The 26,991-nt window shown below is 36.3% G+C and overlaps 1 protein-coding gene across 1 annotated transcript in view; it reads left to right on the forward strand.

Moving 5' to 3' along the window:
• LOC107752371 (extracellular matrix protein FRAS1-like) overlaps positions 1-26,991 on the forward strand; it is a 131,559-nt gene that overhangs the window by 40,151 nt on the left and 64,417 nt on the right. Inside the window, exons 3-14 of the mRNA XM_016568328.1 lie at positions 6,327-6,434; positions 8,364-8,456; positions 8,951-9,110; positions 10,702-10,835; positions 11,046-11,129; positions 12,429-12,530; positions 14,812-15,003; positions 16,498-16,587; positions 17,255-17,293; positions 17,404-17,551; positions 21,324-21,470; positions 22,028-22,162. Coding sequence (XP_016423814.1) covers positions 6,327-6,434; positions 8,364-8,456; positions 8,951-9,110; positions 10,702-10,835; positions 11,046-11,129; positions 12,429-12,530; positions 14,812-15,003; positions 16,498-16,587; positions 17,255-17,293; positions 17,404-17,551; positions 21,324-21,470; positions 22,028-22,162 — 1,432 coding nt within the window. The remainder of the gene's footprint in view (positions 1-6,326; positions 6,435-8,363; positions 8,457-8,950; positions 9,111-10,701; positions 10,836-11,045; positions 11,130-12,428; positions 12,531-14,811; positions 15,004-16,497; positions 16,588-17,254; positions 17,294-17,403; positions 17,552-21,323; positions 21,471-22,027; positions 22,163-26,991) is intronic.

Genomic DNA, 26,991 nt, shown 5'->3' on the forward strand with positions numbered 1-26,991 from the left:
TTATCTATTCACGAACAGCTTGTAACACTCCAAAGAGAAAGGAAAACTTGAAATCGCATCATATGACCCCTTTAAGGCTCTTGCCTAAAGTTCACCCCAAAATGAAAATTCTGTCCTTTAATTTGAAACTTGACAGCCCTAGTCCTCATTTATTTTCCTTCCATGGAAAAGAGTGGACAGAATATTCTTCAAAGACTAATCTTCTTGTGTTCCACAGAAAAATATGTGCTTGGAATAATACAAATATAAATTTTCGGTTGAACTATCCCTTTAACATATTAATGTTTTCATTACTTTTTTTCCCATTACATGACTAAATTGGTCCTTATAGGTGCAATGTTATATTTTCACAGTTATAGCTGAATGTGCTGCATGTCACATCACATGAGATGTGTTAACAGAACTCAGACTGAGATTCTATAACCACTCTGGGCCTCTGGATACCACGGACAGTTTGCTGAGATATTGACTGTCCTCAGATCTCTCCGAGCTGGCCATTCAAAGCCACATTGGGGCCATTTCCCATTAAGACATCTGTGCAGAGTGTCACTTCAGAGCCTAGGTGCTGTGCTAAAATGCGCAACCCATCAACACTTGCTCAAAATGTCACTTTGACAAGATGGCTCCTCAGGATAGCTGTCACTGTGTGTGATTTATAACACAGCTGTACAGAATTTATGATCAGTAAGAGCAAATCAAAGTTTTGTGTACATACTGTATATCTGAATAACTTTAAATAAACTTCTGACATAGCTCACTGCTTGGTGCATTTAACCGATTTGTGTGGATATCTAGTTGAAGGCCCTCTAAAGCAATATTACTTCGTTTTCTGCTTAACATCAGCTCTTATAAATTAAATTGTCTGACTGTATTTGTGTCATTAAAATATCACTCTGTTTTGTAAGAATATTTGGTAACACTTTAGTTTAGGAAGCAATTCTCACTATTAACTAGTGTATTAGCAAGCATATTACTAGCTTAATAGCTGTTTATTTGTACTTGTAAAGCACATATTAATGCCTTATTCTGCATGACCATATTTTAGCTCCCTTAACCCACCCCATACCTAAACTTAACAACTACCTTACTAACTATTGATAAGCAGCAAATTAGGAGTTTATTGGGGCAAAAGTCATAGTTAATAGCTAGTGAATAGTGAGAATTAGTCCCTAAACTAAATTGTGACCGAATATGTTTGCCTGTTCAGGGGAAAACTGTGAAATGTTCTGTTGAATATATGGCTCGAACAAGTCATCCAAACAAATTTACAGTTAATTCAGCATTAACATTGAGCCGTATATGCTAAGCAATAGCAAATAATATTATTTGTGTTTTTTAGAATACGTTATTAATTCAGAATTCAAAGTTACAGTGGGATTTCTTTTTACTAACTCATTAAAAAGAATGGTCCATAAGAGTCATTTGTTTGTTGTGTGTAGGAAACACTGGCATGTGCTCCAGTTTGAGATCTGACAAAACCACTTTAAATGCACACAAACCTCCCCTAACTGTTACCAATGATGTCTGCTTTTAACATTATTTTTAAAATGGTTATTTTTTCCATTTGCAACCATTTTAGTTGCAGTCTGGCTTGGCTTGCATTGAGACAGCTGTCATCAAATGACTGTAAGACTACTTAAATCAAAGCTTCAGTGGCAGCACAGGGTTTCATTCACCCTGACCTTTCTTAAAGGGGTCATGAACTGCCTTTTTATCATTTTGTTCTGTCCACTTATAATGTTATCAAGATAAAAAAACATCATTTAGAAGTAATAGGTTATTTTCTGTCCTGTTTTGACCCCCTCATCGGAACGCTCTGTTTGAATAGGTGTGGCAGATTGTAGACTCGGAAGTAAACGCCCACTGCTATGATTGGCTAACAGTTGTGTATGTTTGACAGCCAAATCCTTCATAGATGGACCCTGATGTGGTTAAAAACACATAAATACTCAGTACATATCAAACAATCTGTAATAACAGACAAAGCACTAGTGACCACATAACAAAAACAGTTACTCACACTTGTGTGGTGCTACATTACTGTCAGATCCAATATAGTCGCACAGCATATGCCTTATTCTGCATGACCATATTTTAGCTCCCTTAACCCACCCCATACCTAAACTTAACAACTACCTTACTAACTATTGATAAGCAGCAAATTAGGAGTTTATTGGGGCAAAAGTCATAGTTAATAGCTAGTGAATAGTGAGAATTAGTCCCTAAACTAAATTGTGACCGAATATGTTTGCCTGTTCAGGGGAAAACTGTGAAATGTTCTGTTGAATATATGGCTCGAACAAGTCATCCAAACAAATTTACAGTTAATTCAGCATTAACATTGAGCCGTATATGCTAAGCAATAGCAAATAATATTATTTGTGTTTTTTAGAATACGTTATTAATTCAGAATTCAAAGTTACAGTGGGATTTCTTTTTACTAACTCATTAAAAAGAATGGTCCATAAGAGTCATTTGTTTGTTGTGTGTAGGAAACACTGGCATGTGCTCCAGTTTGAGATCTGACAAAACCACTTTAAATGCACACAAACCTCCCCTAACTGTTACCAATGATGTCTGCTTTTAACATTATTTTTAAAATTGTTATTTTTTCCATTTGCAACCATTTTAGTTGCAGTCTGGCTTGGCTTGCATTGAGACAGCTGTCATCAAATGACTGTAAGACTACTTAAATCAAAGCTTCAGTGGCAGCACAGGGTTTCATTCACCCTGACCTTTCTTAAAGGGGTCATGAACTGCCTTTTTATCATTTTGTTCTGTCCACTTATAATGTTATCAAGATAAAAAAACATCATTTAGAAGTAATAGGTTATTTTCTGTCCTGTTTTGACCCCCTCATCGGAACACTCTGTTTGAATAGGTGTGGCAGATTGTAGACTCGGAAGTAAACGCCCACTGCTATGATTGGCTAACAGTTGTGTATGTTTGACAGCCAAATCCTTCATAGATGGACCCTGATGTGGTTAAAAACACATAAATACTCAGTACATATCAAACAATCTGTAATAACAGACAAAGCACTAGTGACCACATAACAAAAACAGTTACTCACACTTGTGTGGTGCTACATTACTGTCAGATCCAATATAGTCGCACAGCATAGAATTTATGATCAGTAAGAGCAAATCAAAGTTTTGTGTACATACTGTATATCTGAATAACTTTAAATAAACTTCTGACATAGCTCACTGCTTGGTGCATTTAACCGATTTGTGTGGATATCTAGTTGAAGGCCCTCTAAAGCAATATTACTTCGTTTTCTGCTTAACATCAGCTCTTATAAATTAAATTGTCTGACTGTATTTGTGTCATTAAAATATCACTCTGTTTTGTAAGAATATTTGGTAACACTTTAGTTTAGGAAGCAATTCTCACTATTAACTAGTGTATTAGCAAGCATATTACTAGCTTAATAGCTGTTTATTTGTACTTGTAAAGCACATATTAATGCCTTATTCTGCATGACCATATTTTAGCTCCCTTAACCCACCCCATACCTAAACTTAACAACTACCTTACTAACTATTGATAAGCAGCAAATTAGGAGTTTATTGGGGCAAAAGTCATAGTTAATAGCTAGTGAATAGTGAGAATTAGTCCCTAAACTAAATTGTGACCGAATATGTTTGCCTGTTCAGGGGAAAACTGTGAAATGTTCTGTTGAATATATGGCTCGAACAAGTCATCCAAACAAATTTACAGTTAATTCAGCATTAACATTGAGCCGTATATGCTAAGCAATAGCAAATAATATTATTTGTGTTTTTTAGAATACGTTATTAATTCAGAATTCAAAGTTACAGTGGGATTTCTTTTTACTAACTCATTAAAAAGAATGGTCCATAAGAGTCATTTGTTTGTTGTGTGTAGGAAACACTGGCATGTGCTCCAGTTTGAGATCTGACAAAACCACTTTAAATGCACACAAACCTCCCCTAACTGTTACCAATGATGTCTGCTTTTAACATTATTTTTAAAATGGTTATTTTTTCCATTTGCAACCATTTTAGTTGCAGTCTGGCTTGGCTTGCATTGAGACAGCTGTCATCAAATGACTGTAAGACTACTTAAATCAAAGCTTCAGTGGCAGCACAGGGTTTCATTCACCCTGACCTTTCTTAAAGGGGTCATGAACTGCCTTTTTATCATTTTGTTCTGTCCACTTATAATGTTATCAAGATAAAAAAACATCATTTAGAAGTAATAGGTTATTTTCTGTCCTGTTTTGACCCCCTCATCGGAACACTCTGTTTGAATAGGTGTGGCAGATTGTAGACTCGGAAGTAAACGCCCACTGCTATGATTGGCTAACAGTTGTGTATGTTTGACAGCCAAATCCTTCAAAGATGGACCCTGATGTGGTTAAAAACACATAAATACTCAGTACATATCAAACAATCTGTAATAACAGACAAAGCACTAGTGACCACATAACAAAAACAGTTACTCACACTTGTGTGGTGCTACATTACTGTCAGATCCAATATAGTCGCACAGCATTGTCTTTTAGTTTCAATCTTTCTGAATATTGTGTCTTGTTTGTAAATTAATCCACTGTTGAAATTAAGTAAACAAAGGACCGAGTTCTTGCTGGCGTGGTCTGGATCTTCATTAAAAATAAAGTTCATCCACTCTTTCCTAATGTTAGGATCAGAGGGAAGGCAATGCAGCAGTGTTTTTCCACAACTTGGCACTGCACAGCGTCTTGTTGTCTTCTGAGCCATCTTTATCGTTTGGTTTCTGCGTAGACCTGCATTTACGTCTCTTGTTATTTACACTACATGCGTGAATCGGTGGGCGGAGCTAAACAGGCAGTGATGTAGAAGCAGGTGTTGATCATCTTCTGTGGAGGCGGGGTTTAGCCACACTATTACGTCATAAAGTGGCACATTCCACAACCTGTCGTTTTGGCAGACTGGCTTCAATACAAGACTGTTTTTATAGTACACTGACCCCTTAAGTGTCAAAATATTTTGATTTCTCAGTTCATGACCACTTTAAAGTTTTAGCAAAGACCCTGTTTTAGGTCCAGTCCAAACTGTCTGTTTAGGTCTGCTACATTGACATAAAAGAGGCTCCTCCTCTGTTTTACCTATCTGATCATCCGATACCCTTTTAAAGCAGTAGGTCCCTCAGGCAAGACTGTTAATACATTTTAAAATACCAAAGCAACCTCGTTCAGTCTTATCTGTTGATGTTCTAACATTTATTGTAGGGAATGGAGATGTCTCGGGTTAAATGCATGATAACTTAACTATTTCCAATGGCCTTGTTTAAAGTTTCAGCTAGGAATTTCTAACAAATACAATACAAATTCTGAAGCTGTTTTGAAAATTGACAATTGTGAATGTTTAGTAAGAAAATTACTTTAGAATCATTATTTGAGCTTGGACACTGATCCCTCTGACTAGGGGTGTGCGATATTGACAAAAAATAATATCTCGATATTTTCTGGGATTTTATCGATGGCGATAATTAGACCCCTAAGATCTAGAAAACTAGAGCTAAGATCCTTTCCAAGTTACCGTTTCTTGCTTGGCACCTTGTAATCAACACACAAAAAAAAAAAAAACTTTTTTGTGTTGATTACAAAAATCAATATTGATATAAAATAATATTAATAATAATATTAGTTGTAAAGTTTGTATATTTTATATAGGGGTGTGCGATATTGACAAATTATATCTCGATATTTTATGGGATTTTATCGATAGCGATAATTAGACTATATTTTGCTGAGTGTGTTATTGTGCTGGTACCTTAAGGACTGCCGAAGACAGCTGACTGATAATGTTTTTAATATTCTTCATATTCTGTGTGGTGGTGAGTTCATACTGATAGAAATTAATCTTTTCCAATAAGTTTAAACAGATTTTTACATTTTATGGGCATTTTTACCTTTATAAAGCCATTTTTTCTAGAAGTGTCCATTATCTTTTGAGTCGAATTCTTACATTTACTGAATCATGCAGTGAAAGAAAACACACTAAATGCGCACACGCACTAGTCTAGACTTCACGTAATGTATGCGTGCGCTCTGTAGGGATGTTTTGAATGGTTTTTGCAAAATACTCGATAATGTCAAATCGCACATCGTTAAAACAACAATTACGATATTATCGCAGACGATATATATCGCACACCCCTACCTCTGACTTGTTTTTATGTTGTCATCTCCAGATGTTACACTGTCAAGGTTTTGCTTTTTAGTGCCGTGTCATTCCCAATGCATGCATCATGAACTGAGAGATGATGGCATTTGGTGGGCATGGATTTATGTCTTTTTACTTTTCTTCCTGTTATAGAACAATACATCATGGAAACCAGACACCTGTCAAGACTGCATCTGCTACAATGATATTGTCATCTGCAAACCCACTCGCTGCCGAAATCCCCAGTGTGACTTTCAGAGGGTAAGAATGAAGTATTTGATAATGAGCCATTAAAACAGGGCAATAACAATGCTTGGGTAGATGAATGCATTATTAGCTTTTTAGGAATGAAAGTGGCCAGTTAAACATTAATGCTTTTGGTCCAATTCAAAGCAACCTATACTAAAAACCGTGATGGGTCGAACAATGAGGGTTCTACCAAGAACCATTTAAAAGAGGATTCAGTGTAACCTTGTTCTCAAAGGATTTCTAAGTGGGTCCATTAAAGATTATGAAGTTGAAGTGTTCCAGTATATTTCACTTTCTGCTGGTTACATTAGTCCAGTACGTGTCATTGTATCATTCACAACAGATTTCTTCAAAAACACTTATTCATTCAGTAAAGCCACTGCTGTGTGTGTCAGTTCTTTTTGTTTGGAACTATTTCCTACAAAGTAACTGGCAGTATTGTGTCTAAATGTACTGTTTTAACCTCTTGTTTATTTAACAGTTGTACAAAAGCACTGTCACACAGTAACAATCATGCTGTTGATCTAAATATCAGCATGGCTGTTTGCAATCAGCGGTGCTTTTGCTTGTGTGATATTGCTGAAATAGCATTGCTGTGATACTTAAGTTATGGGGATAAAATAATATTGGCTCGAGTGTTCATCCTGCATGGGCATCGGAACCACTGTATTTGAGTATCCATTTCGTGTTTTAGCTACAGCCTTGACTTCCACGCTGCTGCTTCCTCAAATCCATTCCACTTGGCTCATTCAGAGTCCATATAAATTAAAGTCCATTCCCGTGTTTTCACTACTCGCGTCTGCTGCACTCCCACGACACAGCAAGGTAAACAAAGCATCTTAGCATATCTGCTGCTCAGGTGTGTCTGGCTGTGTGCTCGCATAAAACATATCACTATGCAAATGATTAAGCTGAATTTAATTATTTAAATAGTTTCACAAAGAGCTTAAAAGAAAATACACAAGTTTTGTCATTTTCAAAGCTTTATATATTAAAGCTTATTTATATGTATTTATTTTAATTAATTTAAATTCAAAGTTTAATATTAATCGCTAGTTCATATTAGGGCTGGACGATATGGCCAAAATTGATATCACGATATATTTCTTAATTTCGGTCGATACGAATAATTCAATGAATATATTATATGAGTTACAAGTAATTATAATTCATAAAATATAAATATATTAAATAATTAGCAGTAAAAGACTGGCAATTTTGTCTCTAAACTCCTTTCACTGTAAACTGCTTTAATTTGAAGCGAGTTTTGCCAGTTTGAGTTTGCTGGAAGTAGGCCTAAATGTGAACTTACCTGGGAAAAAACAAAACAAAACCGGCTTCATGCAACAGGCCTCTGCTGAGATGTCAAGAACATTTTGGTGTTATCTTATTGCATTAAACATTGCAAGAAATGTGTAGCAGTAAGAACAGTAACAGCGTTGTTATTATTAACTAAAAACTCAATCAACAGAAAAAGTTGTTCATTGAAATAAGGCTGAAATAAAATTAAGTATTAGATGAAAAATTCAAACTTGAAAAACTTGAACAGAAATTAGAAATGTTGCCTTGGCGACTAACTGAAATAAAAATAGGTTGCAGGTGAAGTACCGAAATTACTAAAACTCAAACTGAAATAAGATTAAAGCTAAATATAAAGATTTATAAAAATAGCAAATGCACATAACAAAATTAATAAAAACTTAAACCAAATTTAAAATGAAATCTGATCATTTAAAACATAAATATCAAAGCTCATTTAAAATATTAATAAATAAGTTTGTAGTATCTAAATAACACACACACAAAAAAACACTGTTTGCAAATGCCAATATTTTTGAGTTATGGATTATGTTATTATGTCTCATTGCTCTTGAGTCCTGATAAAACTTTCTCTGAGATGCTAATGCAACTGTTTAAATGTTTCTCTGGATGTTTTCCTAGGGTCAACGCTTGAGAATCCCACCCAACAAGTGCTGTCCAGAATGTTTTGCACAGTTGCCCGGGGTCTGTCAGCATGAAGGAATGGTTTATGGGGTAAGTAACACTGCTTATTATGACACCACTCCAATGAAAGATGCTAAAAGCCCCTTCCTGTCCCTTGGCAAATCTTCCCACTTCTGGTTCAACTGAGTGATTGCTTCGTTTTGTGCACAATAGCGTTTTTGGTTGTGTTCCACTCTTCCCTGACAGAGCAAGCTTCTTCTTTTTTTGTCCCAATCATCCCTGCTAAAGAGCCACTTGGTGCCCTGTTTAAGATTCTAGCAGTGTAGCTTTCAAGTCAAGTAGCATTTACAGGTGCATCTCAATAAATTAGAATGTCGTGGAAAAGTTCATTTATTTCAGTAATTCAACTCAAATTGTGAAACTCGAGCAGGCTGGGTTGGTATTGGGGCTCAGAACAATAAGTGATATTTGTGATATTCTGTTTGCACAGATTTAAAGATAACGGTGTTTTAATTCATTTTTACAATCAACATTTCTCTTCATCCATGTCCTGATTTACCTCTCTCCTGCTTCCACTCACTCAGCATGACAGTCAGTGGAGTAATTCCAAATGTTCGGTGTGCACATGCTCTCATGGGAAGGTGACCTGTGGGCCACGTGCTTGTCCTTCTCTTAGTTGTGGGAAAGACCAGAGTCCTTTCATCCCAGACGGAGACTGCTGCCCTGTATGTGCTCACAATGGAGGTACAGTAAGCTGCAACTTTTTTCATGCACAACATGATGGGCTACTTGCTGTTGGTGAAAGTGATTGCTTTCCTCAACCATTGCTTCTGGTTTTAGTCAGTCATTGTATTTTACATTATGGAAAAAATTGGGTAACACTTTAGAATAGGGAACACATATCTATTAACTAAGAGTTTTCCCTCAATAAACTCCTAATTTGCTTCTTATTAATAATTAGTAAGGTAGTTGTTAAGTATAGTTGTTATGGTTAAGGTAGTTGTTATGGGCATGCAGAATAAGGTATTAATATCTGACTAATCAGTATTAATAAACAGCCAATATGCTAGTAATATGCATGCTAATAAGCTACTAGTTAATAGTGAGAATTGGTCCTTAAAATGAAGTGTTACCAAAAATTGTGATAGTATGTTTAGGACTTTATGGTCCTGTAGAACACGAGACAACACATATCTTTACTCTTTATCGGTTCCTAAAGAACTACAGAAGAAAATAAGAATAAATTACCGTAACATAATTATATATATATATATTTATTTATTTATTTATTTATTATTTAACTATTTATGGAATACAGAAGAATAATATTTTCTTTTGTTTCCTCTAATTATTTAATATTTTAGTTAATTTTATTATATTATTTTAGTTTTTCTAGGACAAATACACTGGATATTTGTTTATATCAATGTTTATATATTTGCGCATTTATTGATCACTGCTAATTTATAATTATAGTGAATCTGTTTATTTATAATATATATTAAAACAATATTAATGGTCACAGTGAAGCAAATATAAGCTACACCTAAAAAAAAAAAACTTTATTTTGTCTTAATTTGCATGTTAAAGTCAACATTAAATGGAAATTAACTATTAATATGTTACTGAAGTTACTGTAAACAATTCATTCATGCTTATGGTTTATTTTTAAACGTTTTTGACCTTATGAAGTTTAATCAAAATATAGCAACAATAGGCTTCTCTCTGGTCATGTATTCTGGACTTCTCCAGTCGTTTCGTCCACTTAAACCTTGTACCTTTCTTAAAGTCAACTGCAAGCTTACATTTAGATCTGCCTCCATCCAATCAAAAACCCAAGGAGAGAGCCAAGTTCCTGCCCTACTTTTTTTTCTTTTCTTTTTTTCTCGATAATCCATTTCACTTGGATGTACATCATAATACAGAAGAAAATTTTAAAGATGTGTGTAGTTTCTAGTGGCCACAAATGGAATTGTGTCTGTTTGAGTGGATATAATGGCATGGGTTCAACCAGTGGTGTAAATTTGGGGCATGAATTTGCTCAAACGATGGCAAACTGGGGTACGTTCTGAAAATCTTTGAAAACAGCTATTGTTTCTGCGGTTCTTTTTTGGTTTCACTAGTGGCACAGATATTACACTTCAGCTTTTACTCGCGTGCTGTGATGTTAGTAGCAGTCATCTGTTTGCCTCTCTTTTTTTGAATGTTTTGCTGATTGCTTTTCTTAGCTATATGGGTCCCAAGAGGGTTTATTCTGCTTCATACTGTCAGAGACCAATGATGTGCTGGAAATTCTTGTTCAGTTTTGCAATTAAAATGCTTTTTGATTCCATAGCCTCCTGCTCTTGGGAAGGCCGTCAGTACAGAGATGGGGTGGAATGGACAACCAGCCCCTGTGCAAAGTGTCGATGCAGAAACGGTCACACTGAATGCCTGGTTGCAGAGTGTCAGCCTGTTACATGCAAAGCGGTCAGTAACAGCCCTGAACTGTGCCTTGTGTTTTGATCTGTCATGTCAGTAATAGTCAAGGCAAAACACAGTTCTGCCCGTCTTGATGTGTAAAACTACCACATTATCTCAAAATCAAGACTGATTAATCCTGTTCAGATGTTATTATGAATTGAAAGAGTTGTTCTAGCTATTAAAAACAGCATGTTGATGTGCTCATTTGACATACAGAATGAGAACCTGGTTGTCCAGCCAGGACAGTGCTGTCCTCAATGTGAGCCGAATCCCTGCATGGAGGCTGGGAATGAGTACAAGGTAAGCCGGAAAAGATTAGAGAAAGGTGAAATATGCACAGAGATCTGAGGACAGAGATAGATCGAGAGTGACAGATGGGATAATGCATGTCTGTATTACGGAAGACCTTTTGAGGGAGGGGATGGTAAGTGTGGGTTAAAGTGTGTTCATCATTCATATTGTGGCAGATGGGTTGAGCAGAGAGCCGTGTCTGAGTTTGGTGTGTGTGTGATATGCTTGTCACTCTTGCTTCTGTCATTCCTCCATACTTCTTTCTTGCCTCATATCATCTCTTGTTCCTCCCTTCGTTGTTCACACCCATAATACTCATCATTCCCTCAGCTGACTTTTCATCTGTTTGCTCACTCTCTCTCAATTTGCAGTTTTGGTCTGCTTCATTAACATAAAAAACTCTACATTTGTATCGCCAAAGCATTTTCAGCATAGCTGCATACAATGGAAAAGTCTGCAATATAAAATAAGAAGTGTGAATACACATCGAATATCGAAATATTAGCAGTGCAAAAGTAAATAGTAGTAATTAATATTATATATATTTATATTCCTTGACCAAGTATTTAAGAAAGGTAAAGATAAAGTGTATGACTAAATGTGCCAGTAATACCAGTAATGAGCAAAAGTTTATTGTTGGAAACATGCATACAGTTCCTTTTATAATACGGAGTTGTCAAAGTGCCAATATAGGCTCAATATTACTAAAGACATAGCATATTCAGATGATGGATGAATCAAGGGGGGTTTTTTTAATGGTTCATTCTTAAATTATTCCATTTGATCCCCTCAATCTGGAATATATGGTTTCATCCTTGCAGTAGTGACACCTCTCTTTAGACACTCAAACTTCACAAGCGTCCCCGAAATCTCTCATCAGCATGTCTTTTAGGGCTGTTTCTCTGTTCACCGTGCTCTCAGCGATCACGTCCCACTCAGTGGAATTCAACTCTTTTGAATTCAACTCTCTTGATCACAGTGGATTGTGTGAAAGCAAAGCAAGGATTTACAAAGGATAACATTCACCATTCTTTTCATCTCCTTCTAGTACTTGTCTTGTTCACTGCAGCACTGGCTGAAATTGTCATTTATTTTAAATTAATTATGTGCTGTAATGTGTTCTGCTGCTAAAGCTTTGAACAGCTTTGAGATGCTATCTGAATTTCGAAATTGAATCGAGACATTGGTGGCGTAGCTCTGGAATTTCGAATTGGAATTTTACATGCATTTAAAACCATAGTATTGATGGCATACAGTAGATGTTCCCTTCTCTCAGAACTGTTTTATTGTGTACGTGTGTGTTTTTAGCATGGCGAGCAGTGGCAGAGGGGCAGCTGTACCACCTGTGTGTGCGATCGCGCTCATTCTCGCTGTCAGATGGAGAAGTGCCCTCCTCTCCACTGTGATAAGGTCAGCAGAAATCCATTACACCCCAACACTTCATGTCAAAGACCTTTCTTGACCAACAAGCTTACTGAGAAGATCACAAAAGAGAAGCTGTTGGCTCACTGACTGTTGCCATTTACAATTTAATACAGTCTTACTTTGATTCTTGCAGTTTATGCTTCTTTGGTCTGAAAGTGACAGTTAGGATTTTTCGTCATCCAGGATTGTTTGCACCATATATTTCGCATTTTGTCTGTTGCTTTGGGGTGTTTTCCATCTCAGTCTTTTGCTTTCATGCAAAATTCATGATCTTATGTAACTGTGCTTTAGAACAATTCTCAGCAGGAACAGACATTTCATTTTTATATCTCACCTTAATAAGTGTGAATCCTTAAAAAGCGTGAAATCACCCCATTAAATGAAAATGAGGCTTTTATGGTTTTAGTTCATATAGCTAGAGTCTGTCTATATGTTAAAAGTTGGCAAAATTCAGCTTTTTTTTTAATTGACTAGTTTTACAGATCTTTAGTTTTTCTCTTCCAGTCCACTGGCTATTTTCCTAAAACAACAGGGACAAGCCCTTCAGTAGGTCCCGTCCAAACTCCTAATTTCTCATTTCTAAAACTTCCAAATATTTATTTATTTAACCGGGACAGTGCTCATTAATCAACAGTAAAATACTGTAAATAAGCCAGGGTTAGCCCCAATGGCTAATTTTCATCTGTTGCCCCTTGCCAGATTTTAAAAAGGCAACCTAAAAATCTAAAATACAGTAAATGATCACACATAAACATACAATAACATTTACAATTAAACACTAAGGATAATAATGGCAGTATCATAAAGGAATTTTTTTTTACACATGATTACAAATATGACTTGCTTTTAACAATTTCTTTAATTTATGTTTAAATGTTAAATAATTTGTACTACTCCTTAATTCAGTTGGTAGAGTATTCCAATAATTAATGGCTCTAATTGAGAAGACTGACCATCCAAATGTTGTACGCCTAAACTGTACAGCACAGTCTCCTCTAGTAGTTGCTCTTGTTACTCTGCCATTATTATCCTTCTGCATTATAAACTGGCATAGTGGGGGAGGTGCATAACCATTTAAAATCTTAAAAATCAAGCAAGCATCAACCAAATGTTTAATATTATCAAAACTCAATAAATTATGTTTTTGAACTATATTGCAATAATGATAACTATTAGTCCTCTGATCAAATATTTTAAGCGTCTGTTTGTAAAGAGATTCAATTGATTTTAAAACGGTTGTGCTTGCTTGTGACCAACTCGTAAAACAATATGTAATATGAGAAAAAATCATAGAGTGCATGAAGAGTTTTGCTGCTTCTATTGTTAAGCATGGTCTTATATGCCTGAAGTTAGCCAAATTAAATTTAATAATTTTGGCTACCTTTTTGGCATGCTTTTGAAATGTCAGTTGGGAATCTAAAATTGCTCCTAAGTATTTAAAATCAGAAACAACCTTGAGCTTTTCTCCTTTAACAAATACATCAGGATGGGGAATCACTGTCGGTTTTTGTGAGAAATACATAGAAACAGTTTTGCTTATATTTAAATGTAAATATGAGTTACTCAGCCAATCTGAAACATGGACCAATACCTCAGTTAAAATGTTCGCTGCTTGTTGTTTGTTTTTTGCATGCACATATAAAACTGTGTCATCAGCATACATTTGAATACTAACAGATGAACAGACTAGCGGCAAGTCATTTATATACAAACTAAACAAGATAGGGCCCAGAATTGATCCTTGAGGAACTCCAATATTACAATTTCGGTACATTGATTGACTATTACCAAGACGCACACTTTGCTTCCTATTTGCTAAATAAGAAATCATCCATTTAATAGCTTCAGCAGAAAAATTGAAAAGTGTGAGCTTTTAAAGAAGTACCTTTAGATCCAAAAACACTGCTCCTATTACTCCACCACCATCAAGTTTAGATTTCATGTTCTCAAGAAGATAACAATTAGCAGTTTGAGTTGAATGATTAGAACGAAATCCAAATTGCATTGAATGCAAAGGGGTATGTCCCTCATTCAAGTAAGTAATCAACTGTTTTGCTACACTGTTTTGTCAACACACTTGTAAAACAATTGTGAGGTCTTTAAATAAATATTCTGGGTTAAAAACAAATCAGTCTCCATTAAATGGATCTTGTCGTTTACAACTGATTTTTTCTTTTCACAAACTGAGGCACAAGTAAAAATGATTTGATGTGCATTATAACAAGTGTGACATTTTATAATGTGTGCTAACGTGTGTTGTTCTCAGGGTCAGATGAAGATCAAGCGACCTGGGCAGTGCTGCGAAGATTGTGTCTCGTCTAAAGGCAGCTGCCTCTATGAGGACATCGTCCGTTACCATGGCGATATGTGGAACGGCACAGGTTGTGAGTTCTGTATGTGTGAACGGGGTCAGGTGCTGTGCCAAAGGGTCGAGTGCGCCAGAATGGAGTGCCCACAGGTATGTGTCCAAATTTTATAAGGAACACATTTCTATGCAGAGCCATCAGCAGGGACACATGCTTATTCTACTCATTAAAAGACACAATTAACAAGCTCAGCTGGGGGGATGCCCTATATACTGCCATTAAAAATGTTGATAATTATTAGGGCAAAATATACCAGGCGAGTTTGAAACCTGGGGCACATTATCTCTGTGGTCATTTGTCCCGTTATGAATTACAACTTTATTCAATCTATATGTTCTCCGCTTCTCCATTAATCACAAGGAGCTTTGAAAGGTTGAGCACTGTGGAGATTTATCACTTAATAATTGTACTTTTGGCCCAAATCCAGAAGTGTCACTGTAAAGGTTATTCTTTAGAGAGGAAACTCTGCCTTAAAAGTTTTTAAATCCTGTGATTTTCACTAGGGTCATGGTAGAGTTCATAATGGAAGTTTGAAGGAGAAGTACACAAGTCTGAACAGAAAACTCTCAGGTTTTAAATGTGACATACATTCTGGTGTGTAAAACTATTATGCATGCTCTAAAAAATGGTAACATGCAGTTATTTGGAGCTATTTCTACTTGTTTTTCTACTAGTCCCATTTTCAGGATAGTTCTGTAATCATTCACTCACCCTCATGTCAGTCCAAACCCATGCAATTTTTGATCATCTTTGGAACTCAAATAAAGGTATTTTTATTATGATTAGAAGCCTAAATTAAATATGTTCGTCATATAAAGCAATTATGTCTCTTCAGAAGACTTGGATTAAACTGCTCAAATATTTTACTGTGTCTTTTTGCATTTTTTGATGCATGAAAGTTTTGGTTGTGTGGATAACCAATGGATGGGCAAAAAATATAAGAGAATATTAAAATATCTTCATTTGTGTTGTGAAGTTGAATGACATGAGGGTGGGTAAATGATTACAGAATTTAAATTTTGGGGTGAACTGCCCCTTTAAATTTATTTATTTATTAATTTTTTTTTTTTGGTGATGTTAAATAATTTTTTTTTTTTTTTTTTTTTACTTGAATTTAAACCATTTTAATTAGATGTTCTCACATGAAGTACATTTTAGGTTACTTTTTTGTTTCAGTGCAGTGGTTTTAAGGTCCTGCATTAATTAACATAAGAGCTGATGTTCACTGGAGTCAGAGCAGTAGAGTGTCTGATTAAACAAGAAACACAAAAGATGCTTCTGTATCTTTTTGAAAACATCGATCAAACCTTCTTTCCCATCTGTAGCATATTTCACTGACATCTGCTGATTCGTCTGTAAGACCACCATGACTTTGGTGATCAAACTGTGTTACACAGAAACAACTAAAGATTCTCTCATGAATGTAAATGACTATTGATAATGGCCCCCTATAAAGAACCTCAGAGGTAGAATTGGAAATGTGATGTAATTAGAGATTTGTGGCTCTGTGTCAGACATCTAATCATTCCCCTGGGGGTGTTTTCATGCTGAAATTAAATGAGCTAAAATTTCACACCTTGTGCCAGGGAGAAAAACTGGTCCATTTGCCTGGGAAATGCTGCCCAGAGTGTAGGACAACAACCAGTTCCTGTACATATTCACAGCCACATCAAAAGGTACAAAGCATGCTTCTTTAAATATGGGTTTGGTAAAACATACATTGGTCTTATCATGTTTTATATCCATGTTCACACGTGAAATACATATGCTACCATTCAAAGGTTTGGGTTCAGTAAGATGTTTTTGAAAGAAGTTTCTTATTCTCACCAAGGGTGCATTTACTTGATCAAAAATACAGTAAAAACAGTAATATTGTGAAATATCTTTACAATTTGAAATAACTGTTGAATATATTTTAAAATATAATTCATTTCAGCATCATTTCTCCAGTCTTCAGTGTCGTATGATCCTTCATAAATTATTCTAATATGCTGATGTGGTGCTCAAGAAACATTTCTTATTATTAATGTTGAAAACAGATGTGCTGCTTAATATTTTGTGTAAACTATGATACATTTTTGCAGGCATCTTTAATGAAGAGAAAGTTCAAAAGAAATACATTCATTTAAAATAGGTTGTATGTAACATTATAAATCTATTCCTGTTACATTTTATCAATTGAGTGTCCTTGCTGAATAAAAGTGTTAATTTCTCTCTCAAAAAATAAATAAATACTGACCCTAAACTTTTGAACGCTAATATACAAATAGCTTTTGATAGCAATGAAGAAAAAAGACAAGCAAATCAATACCACCACCATTCAAACTGTCTTTGTCCATTTAGGGGCAGAAAGCCAACATCAAGAGTTTTAGACGCCTCACTGTAAGTAAACATGAGAACTTGGTTTATGGTTTGCAAAAATTAATAAATACTACCGATTTTTTTGTCTAAGCAAAAATGTCTTTTTACTGTTCTTGTGTCTCTGGTCTCAGAATCTAGAGAGCATCAGAGAGGGGCTGTGTCGCGAGTGCCAGTGTCAGGAGGGTCATGTGACCTGTTACCAGCACTCCTGTCCCACCTGTCCATTGGGCACTCTGACTATACCTCACCCTGAACAGTGCTGTCCGGATTGCAATCCAGGTGAGACCTGCACGTCTATGTTGGTGTTCATTTCCCAAACCGCAATGATGTATGAAGCTGCTGTAGTTAATTACCATGCTCTCTTGTGAATATATTCCAATATAATCAGTGAAATTGGGGTTATACTTTGATTTATTTACTTCAAAAGAACATTACATCATTCTATTCCCAGTTTAAAAGCATTTCTTTATATGATGTAAAAAAAACTTTTCTGAATTGTTCTGAAAATCTTTCTTTATCAGCCCTCCAAGGAACAATTCCTGAACCATAAAGGCAAAACATAGTTGATCTCAGTGGGAGAGAGATGAGAGCTATAGTATTAGATTATATTCTGGTTAGATAATGTGCTTATTTAGCTCTCCAGCACCCATGAGACTCGGGTCTGCTCTATATACTAAATTTCCAAGGTGACTTCAAGAGATGCTGCAAGAAGAACATGCATATTTCACTCTCCCTCTTTCTCTTGGAAAATACCATAGAGAGAAAGAAAGCAGAATGTGTTTGTGTTTACATTTTGCCTTTATATAGATATATACTGTATGTTTATCTGAAGAGACAGGGTAAATTGTTTGGGTGTTTATATGTGTGCGTGTTGACCGTTTGGCATCTCTGTGTTTATGCTTATTAGATAATGCTAATGTATCTATCCTCTAAACGCAGCAGTCAGATAGTATATTTTCTCTTAAACTTTGGACAGAAATACGACTGTCCTGTTTACCAAAAACAAAACATTTTTCTCTTATATGTTTATCATAAGCACTATTAATCACATATGGTAAGTAACATCTTGCGTGGTGATAGTGCTTGTTAGCTGGTTAATGTCCAGATTTGATCAATACGGCAAAGACAGTGTGTATGCGTTCACAGCCACATAACCATTTGTTAACTTGTCTGCCTGTTGTGAGGAACAGAAGGAGCCCAGCATCAGTGTTTTATCAGATAGAATGTCTGAGATATAATGACTTGCAGTGTTACTGTGAGAAATGCTGCGATTCGGAAGGATTTACTAGCTAGTGGCCGTATTATAATGCATTTGCACTCGAAACAAGTAGATTTTTCAAATCGATGGAAAGTCTCAAAGGTCCTTCTGGTAAAAAATGCTTACTTCAACTGGAAAATGGAGATTAGGATAGTTTTTCACCAAGAGTTATTGATTCACACACCAAAGTATTTAATGAAAAGTGATTTATGGGGGAATGTCAGAAAATAATAAAGACTTAGAGCTTTCCTTTTCTCCCTCTGGATATGAGCCTGGCCTTGTGCTTGTAGTCCGGTCCAAAAATTGGGAATGACCATCAAATAATTACCAACGCACCTTTAAATTCCTACATTGCCCTATTTCCATGTCTCTTGCTCTGGCCTCATGGACAGAGCCAGAAACCTGCAGCCTAAAGTCCTTAGCAAGGGATTTACCAGCTCATTAGAGACTATGTAATTAATTCTTGTGCCAAGTAATGGTGCCAGAGAGAACTATAGGCTCAGGTTTCAGTTGGACCATGTGGAGAAGTTTTGAGTGCCTTATTAGTACACTAAAGACTGGGTGGGAGATTTGGTGGTTCATTTGCATGACTATAGATTAAATTACCTTGACATCACACAACCGGCAACTGCACTTCCAGGTTCTTTAGGCTAGCAGTTGTAATGGTCTTTTAACCATTATATGATGTGATAATATTTGTTAATATTAAAACAATACATATGGTTTAGAGTGAAGAAAAGCATGTACACTATCGTTCAAAAATTTGGAGTCTGTAAGTTTTTTGTTTTTTTTAAAGAAATTAATACTTTTATTTAACAAGAAATCAAAAGTGAGAGTCAAAACATTTATAATGTTACAAAATATTTAAAATTCATATACATGCTGTTCTTTTGAACTTTTCATCAAATACCCCTAAAAAAATGCATCACACCTTGCTAAAATATTAAGAAGCACAACTGTTTTGAATGTTAATATTAGAAAAAAAAAAATCTTGAACACCAAATCAGCATATTATAATGATTTCTGAAGGATCCTGTGGCACTGAACGCTGGATCAATGGCTGCTGAAAATACAGCATTGCCATCACTTTAATAAATTACATTTTAAAATATATTAACATAGAAAACAGTTGTTTTAAATTGTAATCATATTTTACAATATTACTATTTATGCTGTATTTTTAATCAAATAAATGCAGCCTTTGTGACCATAAAAGACCTCTTTCAAAAAAATTTGAAATCTTACCAACCCCAAACTTTTTGAACAGTAGTGTATATGGTTTAGTGAAGAAATAAATTTAGATTCATTTCCACATTGTCCACAAAGCCAATTTTAACTTTAAAGGGGTCATGAACTGAGAAATCAAAATTGCCTTGATCTTTTGACACTTAAGAGGTCACAGTACTATAAAAACAGCCTGTAAGTTTCAGAACTCAAACTTTCTCGTCAGTCTAAACACAGCTTGTATTGAAGCCAATCTGCCAAAACGACAGGTTGTGGAATGTGCCACTTTATGACGTAATAGTGTGGCTAAACCCCGCCTCCACAGAAGATGATCAACACCTGCTTCTACATCACTGCCTGTTTAGCTCCGCCCACCGATTCACACATGTAGTGTAAATAACAAGAGACGTAAATGCAGGTCTACGCAGAAACCAAACGATAAAGATGGCTCAGAAGACAACAAGACGCTGTGCAGTGCCAAGTTGTGGAAAAACACAGTCTTTGCATGGTCTTCCTTCTGATCCCAACATTACAGAAAGAATGGATGAACTTTATTTTTAATGAAGATCCAGACCACCTCAGTAAGAACTTGGTCCTTTGTTCACTTCATTTTACCATGGGTTCGTTTAAAAACAAGGCACAATTCGACGCAGGTTTTTCACAAAGATTGCAATTAACAGACGATGCTGTGCGACTATATTGGATCCAAGAGAATGAATGAGTAATGTCGCACCACACAAGTGTGAGTAACTGTTTTTGTTATGTGGTCACTAGTGCTTTGTCTGTTATTACAGATTGTTTAATATGTACTGAGTATTTATGTGTTTTTAACCACATCAGCGTCCATCTATGAAGGATTTGGCTGTCAAACATACACAACTGTTAGCCAATCATAGCAGTGGGCGTTTACTTCCGAGTCTACAATCTGCCACACCTATTCAAACAGAGCGTTCCGATGAGGGGGTCAAAACAGGACAGAAAATAACCTATTACTTCTAAATCATGATGTTTTTTGGTTTAATTACAAGTGGACCTCAGAGAACAGTACAAAATAATAATAAAAAAGGCAGTTCATGACCACTTTAAATATTTTAATTTGTTGCAAGTGTGACAGGTTTTGAGTACTCATAATTGCTTAAATGCCCTTTTGACAGTGTAAATATTAATAATGTGATATTGACTATGATTAATAACAGCTTTTCTTGTTTTGTTTGGTTCTTTCGCTGCGTGTTACCCGTGAGATGTCTATTAAAGTTGTTTCCTGAATGTATTCCTTCGTCATGTGATTCCTTACTACAACCAAACGCATGACAAAAGCATTCACAATAAATGGTTCTTTGATTGTTCTGGTTGTTCTTTAATAGGTAAATTTCAGCCATTTGTGACATTTGGGTTTGTGTAATGCCTTAGTAAAATGAAAATGCACTGTCACAGCTGCAGGGCAACTGGCTCATTCTCATTAGAGCAGAGGTGATGTTAATGATGATCATAATTTAAGTTAGTGTTTTTAAACTGTAACTTTTTCTGTCCTCTGAGGAGTTTGACTGTGTTATTTGTGTGTGTCTGCAGCAGTGCAGTGTCACGAGGACTGTTTGACATGCTCTGGCACACCAGATCACTGTGACAGCTGTCAGGATCCTTCTGCCCTGTTGATGAATGGACGCTGTCTGCAGTCATGTCCTGAAGGCTTTTTCGCTCAGGGCAAAGTTTGTGCAGGTATAAACATACTTTTTTTTTTTTTATTGTGTTTTACCGTTGTACTTCTACAGCCCACGCTGCTTTTGTTACACAAATTCCTGTTCACCTCTTCATCTTCATCTTTTTTACTTTATCCTCCTCCTCCTCCTATTTTCTTACCAACATTCACACACGTCTGGCCTAAACATATTTTTACACCATGGTATTTTAAATCCTCAAAACGCCCAGTGCTTTGGGTGACTTCCACAAATAGCTAATCCTATAGCTTTGTTGGTGTGTGTGTGTTTTTGTGTGTACTGTATGTGGATGTGCATGTACATGTACATGAGTCATGTTTGTCACAGTCATTTCAACAAGTCAAAACACAGTCCGGACCCTACACTGGAATTTCCCCTCACTTTGGAGGGTTATAGCATCATTTGACAAATTTCTTACAGTCGCTCTTTTAAACCTGATGTACAAACTCTCACACACCCAATTTCAATTAATGTATCAGTGTTTGCATAGTGTTTGTCAATGCAGCCACAAAGTGAATCCCCCAGCCCCTATCACCCTTCTCTTTCTCTTTCTACCAGCCTGCCAGCCGTCATGTGCCACCTGTGAGAATGACTTTGAATGCACAGCATGTGGTGGGTCCTTTCTCCTCAGTGGCAGGCAATGTGTGACCACCTGTGAGAGAGGTCTGTTCCAGGACCACACACGCTGTCTCAGTAAGTCAACTGCAGTTTACAGTTCATTCACTTTTATTGTCTTCACTTTCTGTGATGCTGATTACTTCTGCTGTACTTTTATGATGCTTTCTTACCAACCTTAAACAAAGTGCATATATTGCATCTAACCAGGTAGCTGAATAGGAAAGATGGCAGTAATACTTAAACAATACAGTATCGATGTGCTTGTGGAGCTATCATAGAAATATTGCCCAAAATCATGTTATACATTGATATTTAAATGTCTTTATAAATTAAAAAAAAAAAGTTAAATAGATATTAAATATAATGATGTATGCATATTTAATATATACATCTATATTAAATATATATACCATACTATTATTATTTTAAATGTATATAGTGTATGTAAATATATATTGACTACCTTTCGAAAGTTTAGGATTACTATGATTTTTGATTTTTTTTTTCAGCAAGGATGCATTAAATTGATCAAAATGAAAGTAAAGACATTTACATATTATAAATGATTTCTGTTTCAAATAATTGATGTTCTTGAAAGCTTAATCATCGAAGACAACTATTTTCAACACAGATAAAAATAAGAAATGTTTCTTGAGCAGCAAATCAGCATAATAGAATGATTTTCGGACACTGAATCCTGGAATAATGGCGGCTGAAAATTCAGCTTTGCTATTACAGAAATAAATTACATTTTTAACAAGTTAAAATAGAACAAAATATTTTAAATTGTAATAATATTTTACAATATTACAGTATTTATGATCAATTAAATGGAGAATTGTCTTTGTAAAACAAAATTTTCACTGATACCTAACCTTTGAACGGTATATATATATAATTTATTAATTCATTTTTATTTATTTCCTCCTCGTTCTGATAGAATTTCATTGTTATTTATTAATTTATTGTTCATTGCTATATGATAATTGCAAAATGAAGCTGTATTTACTTCCTCGATAAACAAAAGTGCCCATTTTATGTATTTAGATGTATACTTCCTGTTGTACAACATTTTGCGCCATGTTATCTCTAAAAGGTCAGTTTTTTTTTTTTGCTATTAAAACCAGATGGAGCATTACTGCACCTGCAGTGCATTCACTCCTTGCATAAGAATCAACCTCAAGACATGGGTACCTAGTCTTGTCAGGCTACCTGACTATAGCAATCCAATCTGGAGGGAATCATGCATTAGTGACCCTGCTAACTGGTCTGTGACTGGGACCACTAGACTGCACAGCAATTACCTCAGTCCCCACTCTCATTCAATTTCACACTTTAATAAGCCTCTCCCACAGATTGGACCGCATTGTTCTACAAGGGACAAGATGGGAAAGAAATATCCAGCTTAGGTTGAGCCCATTATGGTGGATTTAGCGAGAATGAGTCATACTGAGCAATTGAATGTGGAAGGTTTTTATTGTGGCCAAACGATAACAATTCATTCTCTTGTTTTACTCTCTGATTGAGAGCAAAAATTCAAATGTTCAATAAGTTAATTAGCTAAGCTAAACAATGAGGGAATCTTAGAGGAAGCCCTTAGATGTTCCTTCATCATTTGTTCTCTTCTCTGTCTCTTTGTCTCTGTGCCTTTCTCCCTTTCTCATTTACATTTTAAACAATGTTATAATGGAGTTTAATTTTTTGTTTTGTTTAGTATATCTCATGTAACACATTGCTATTTGGAAACAAACCACTAACAGACCTTACCGAACACTTCTTACATGCCACAACTTGGATATCTTAAAATGTATCCTTTCACATCCGCAGCGTATCAAGAAGTCATGTAAAACCTTAGAGTTGTGCTGACAGACATGCCCAAGTGTGCTGTCATTAATTTTTCTAGCATGGCAAGCTTTTCCAAATCCACTAAACATGGTTACCTATGTCTCTTGTTCACACTTTGTTGTTGGCTGTCAAAATATTTGGTCCCATTCCAGCTACTCAGGGTTCTGGGCCAGTTTGGTGCCATTGTGTGTGAGTCTGTGGAGAGGTGCCATGTAGAACCGTGAATTTCACACTGGGCGCCGTGCCCAGATTCGTAGTTTAATCCTGAGCACTAAACTTACACAAAGAATCTAGAGTATAGTGACCTTATTGCTGCACAACATAATTAGAGACTGTTTTCACAAATTCGGTGGTGTTTGTAACAATTTATAATAATTGATTATTCATAAAAAAATGAAAAATTAAGAAAAAAAAAGTATTTAACAGTATTTGTACATAAATCTGAGAAAAATTATGACACAAGGCATAATAAAATATTAGATATGAAATAAGTGGTTCTTACTAAGGAAAAGTATCGGTATTTCTATTTTAAGTCTTTTGCTGTGGACATGAATGATACCAACTGTGTGACTTAATGAGAGGTATGATGTCACTTTTCTTAGTAAAAGCTTAATTTTCAGCAGCCATTACTCCAAACTTCAGTGTCACATGATCCTTCTGAATTCATTCTAAAATGGTGATTTTGTGCTCAAGAAACATATTGAAACATAACATATGTTGAAAACAGTTGCACTGAATAATATATTTGTGGAAACCGTGGAAACTTTTTTTCAGCATTTAACAACATTTATTTAAAATGCGCATTGTTGGAAATACATCTAAGGACCAGAATATCAGAGTGACTTAGTGGACTTTGGGCAGGAAGTAACCACCTAGCAACCACCTATAACATCCTAGCAACGGCATAGGACCTTAAGAACCATTCAGAACACCTTATTAACCACAAAGCAACTCCCTGGAAACCACTAACAACACATTAGCTCAGTGGCAGCAAGATTCACATTGCAAGAAATGTTCAAAATCTAGAATAACAGACATCTTCTGTTGTTTGTTATATTCAGCCTCATAACCAGAAAGAAACAGAAGGTGATTTTGAAGGCATGCGCAGCTGTTAATTTGTCCCACATCTCTCTCTTTCTCTCTCTGTCTGTCTGAAGGAGAGATGGTAGATTGATGAGATTTTAAGGCTTGTGTGATATATGGAGCAGTTCAGTAAATTTGCTAAAGGGAGACTGAGTTAGTGGCCTGACTATTAAAATTAGGTCACTTATTTTACAAAGTAAATATCTTGAACTCGTACCTTATGGGAAAAACTTAGAGAAAACCCTCCTTCCATGTTTACTCAAAGCCCAATCAAGCTTTTCCAAATATCGGAAATCCACAACCAGCCGGTGACAAAAAATAATGCATCAAGATGGCGCAGCGTATGGCTGCCTTTAGTGAGGAGCTCTCCAGTTGTTTTAATGTTTTTGTTAGTTTTTTCTGTCTGTTGTTTTTCAAACACAATAAGTTTTACCAGGGATGAACTGCTGAACATTCGGCAGTAGTTCACACCACACAATCTTCTGCCAGTTTTTGATTACTCAGATGTTTTGCTGAACATTGTAGTTTGCATGCAGCGTTACAACAGCTGGCTGATCAGATCGCAGGCACAGAGCAACAACACTCGGACTCTGTTATAATCATTCTCGCGGACTTTAATAAAGCAAACCTCACACATGAACTACCAAAATACAGAAAGCACATTACATGTCCTACCAGAGACTTACTGGACCACTGTTACACCACAATAAAGGATGCATATAACTCTGTCCCACGGGCAGCTTTGGGGCTCTCTGATCACTGTCTGGTTCATCTTATACCGACCTACAGGCAGAATCTGAAATCAGCTAAACCTGTAATAAGGACTGTAAAAAGATGGACTAAAGAAGCATTAATAAGCCTGCTTCGACTGCACTGATTGGAGTTTTTTTTAAGCTGCTGCCACCGATCTGGATGAGCTCACGGATTCTGTAACATCATACATCAGTTTCTGTGAGGATATGTGCATCCCTATTGGGACTCATTTAACTTACAACAACGACACACCATGGTTCACTGCAAAACTCAGACAGCTCCGTCAGGCCAAAGAAGATGCTTACAGGAATGGGGACAGAGTCTTGTATAAACAGGCCAAAAACATTCTGACAAAGGAGATCAGAGTGGCAAAAAAGAACTACTCCGAAAAGCTGAGAAACTAGTTTTCTGCCAACGACCTTGCATCAGTGTGGAAAGGACTGAAAGACATCACCAACTACAAGACACCATTCCCCAGCACTGTGGAGAATCAACAACTGGCCGACGATTTGAATGAGTTTTATTGCAGGTTTGAAAAACCCTGTCTCACAGCCCACACCGATTCTGACCTTCCCTCTATGGATCTATTGACACCTCCAGCAACCTCCCTCTCCCCCACCTCCTGCACTTCAGGTCTGTGAAAAAGATGTGTGTCAGGTCTTCCGGAAACAGAAGAGAAAGAAAACATCAGGCCCATATGGTGTTACACCAGCCTGTCTAAAAACCTGTGCTGACCAGCTGGCCCCCATCTTCACACAGATCTTCAACAGATCACTGGAGCTGTGCGAAGTCCCTTCATGCTTCAAACGCTCCACCATCATCCCCATCCCAAAGAAACCCAAAATTACAGGACTAAATGATTACAGAACTGTAGCTTTAAAATATGTGGTCATGAAGTCATTTGAAAGACTGGCGCTGGCCCTCCTGAAGGACATCATTAGACCCTTGCTGGACCTCCTGCAGTTTGCTTACCGAGTAAACAGGTCTGTGGATGATGCAGTCAACATGGGACTGCATTATTTCCTACAACATCTGGACAGACCAGGGACTTACATGTGGATCCTGTTTGTGGACTTCAGCTCGGCCTTCAACACTGTCGTCCCAAACCTTCTCCTGTCCAAATTAACTCAGCTCTCTGTGCCCACCTCCGTCTGTCAGTGGATCACCAGCTTCCTGACAGACAGGCAGCAGCTAGTGAGGCTGGGAAAATTCTCATCCAGCAC

The sequence above is a fragment of the Sinocyclocheilus rhinocerous genome, unplaced genomic scaffold, assembly GCF_001515625.1.
Source record: "Sinocyclocheilus rhinocerous isolate Xijiao unplaced genomic scaffold, SAMN03320098_v1.1 scaffold381, whole genome shotgun sequence".
In the NCBI taxonomy this organism is placed as follows: Eukaryota; Metazoa; Chordata; class Actinopteri; order Cypriniformes; family Cyprinidae; genus Sinocyclocheilus; species Sinocyclocheilus rhinocerous.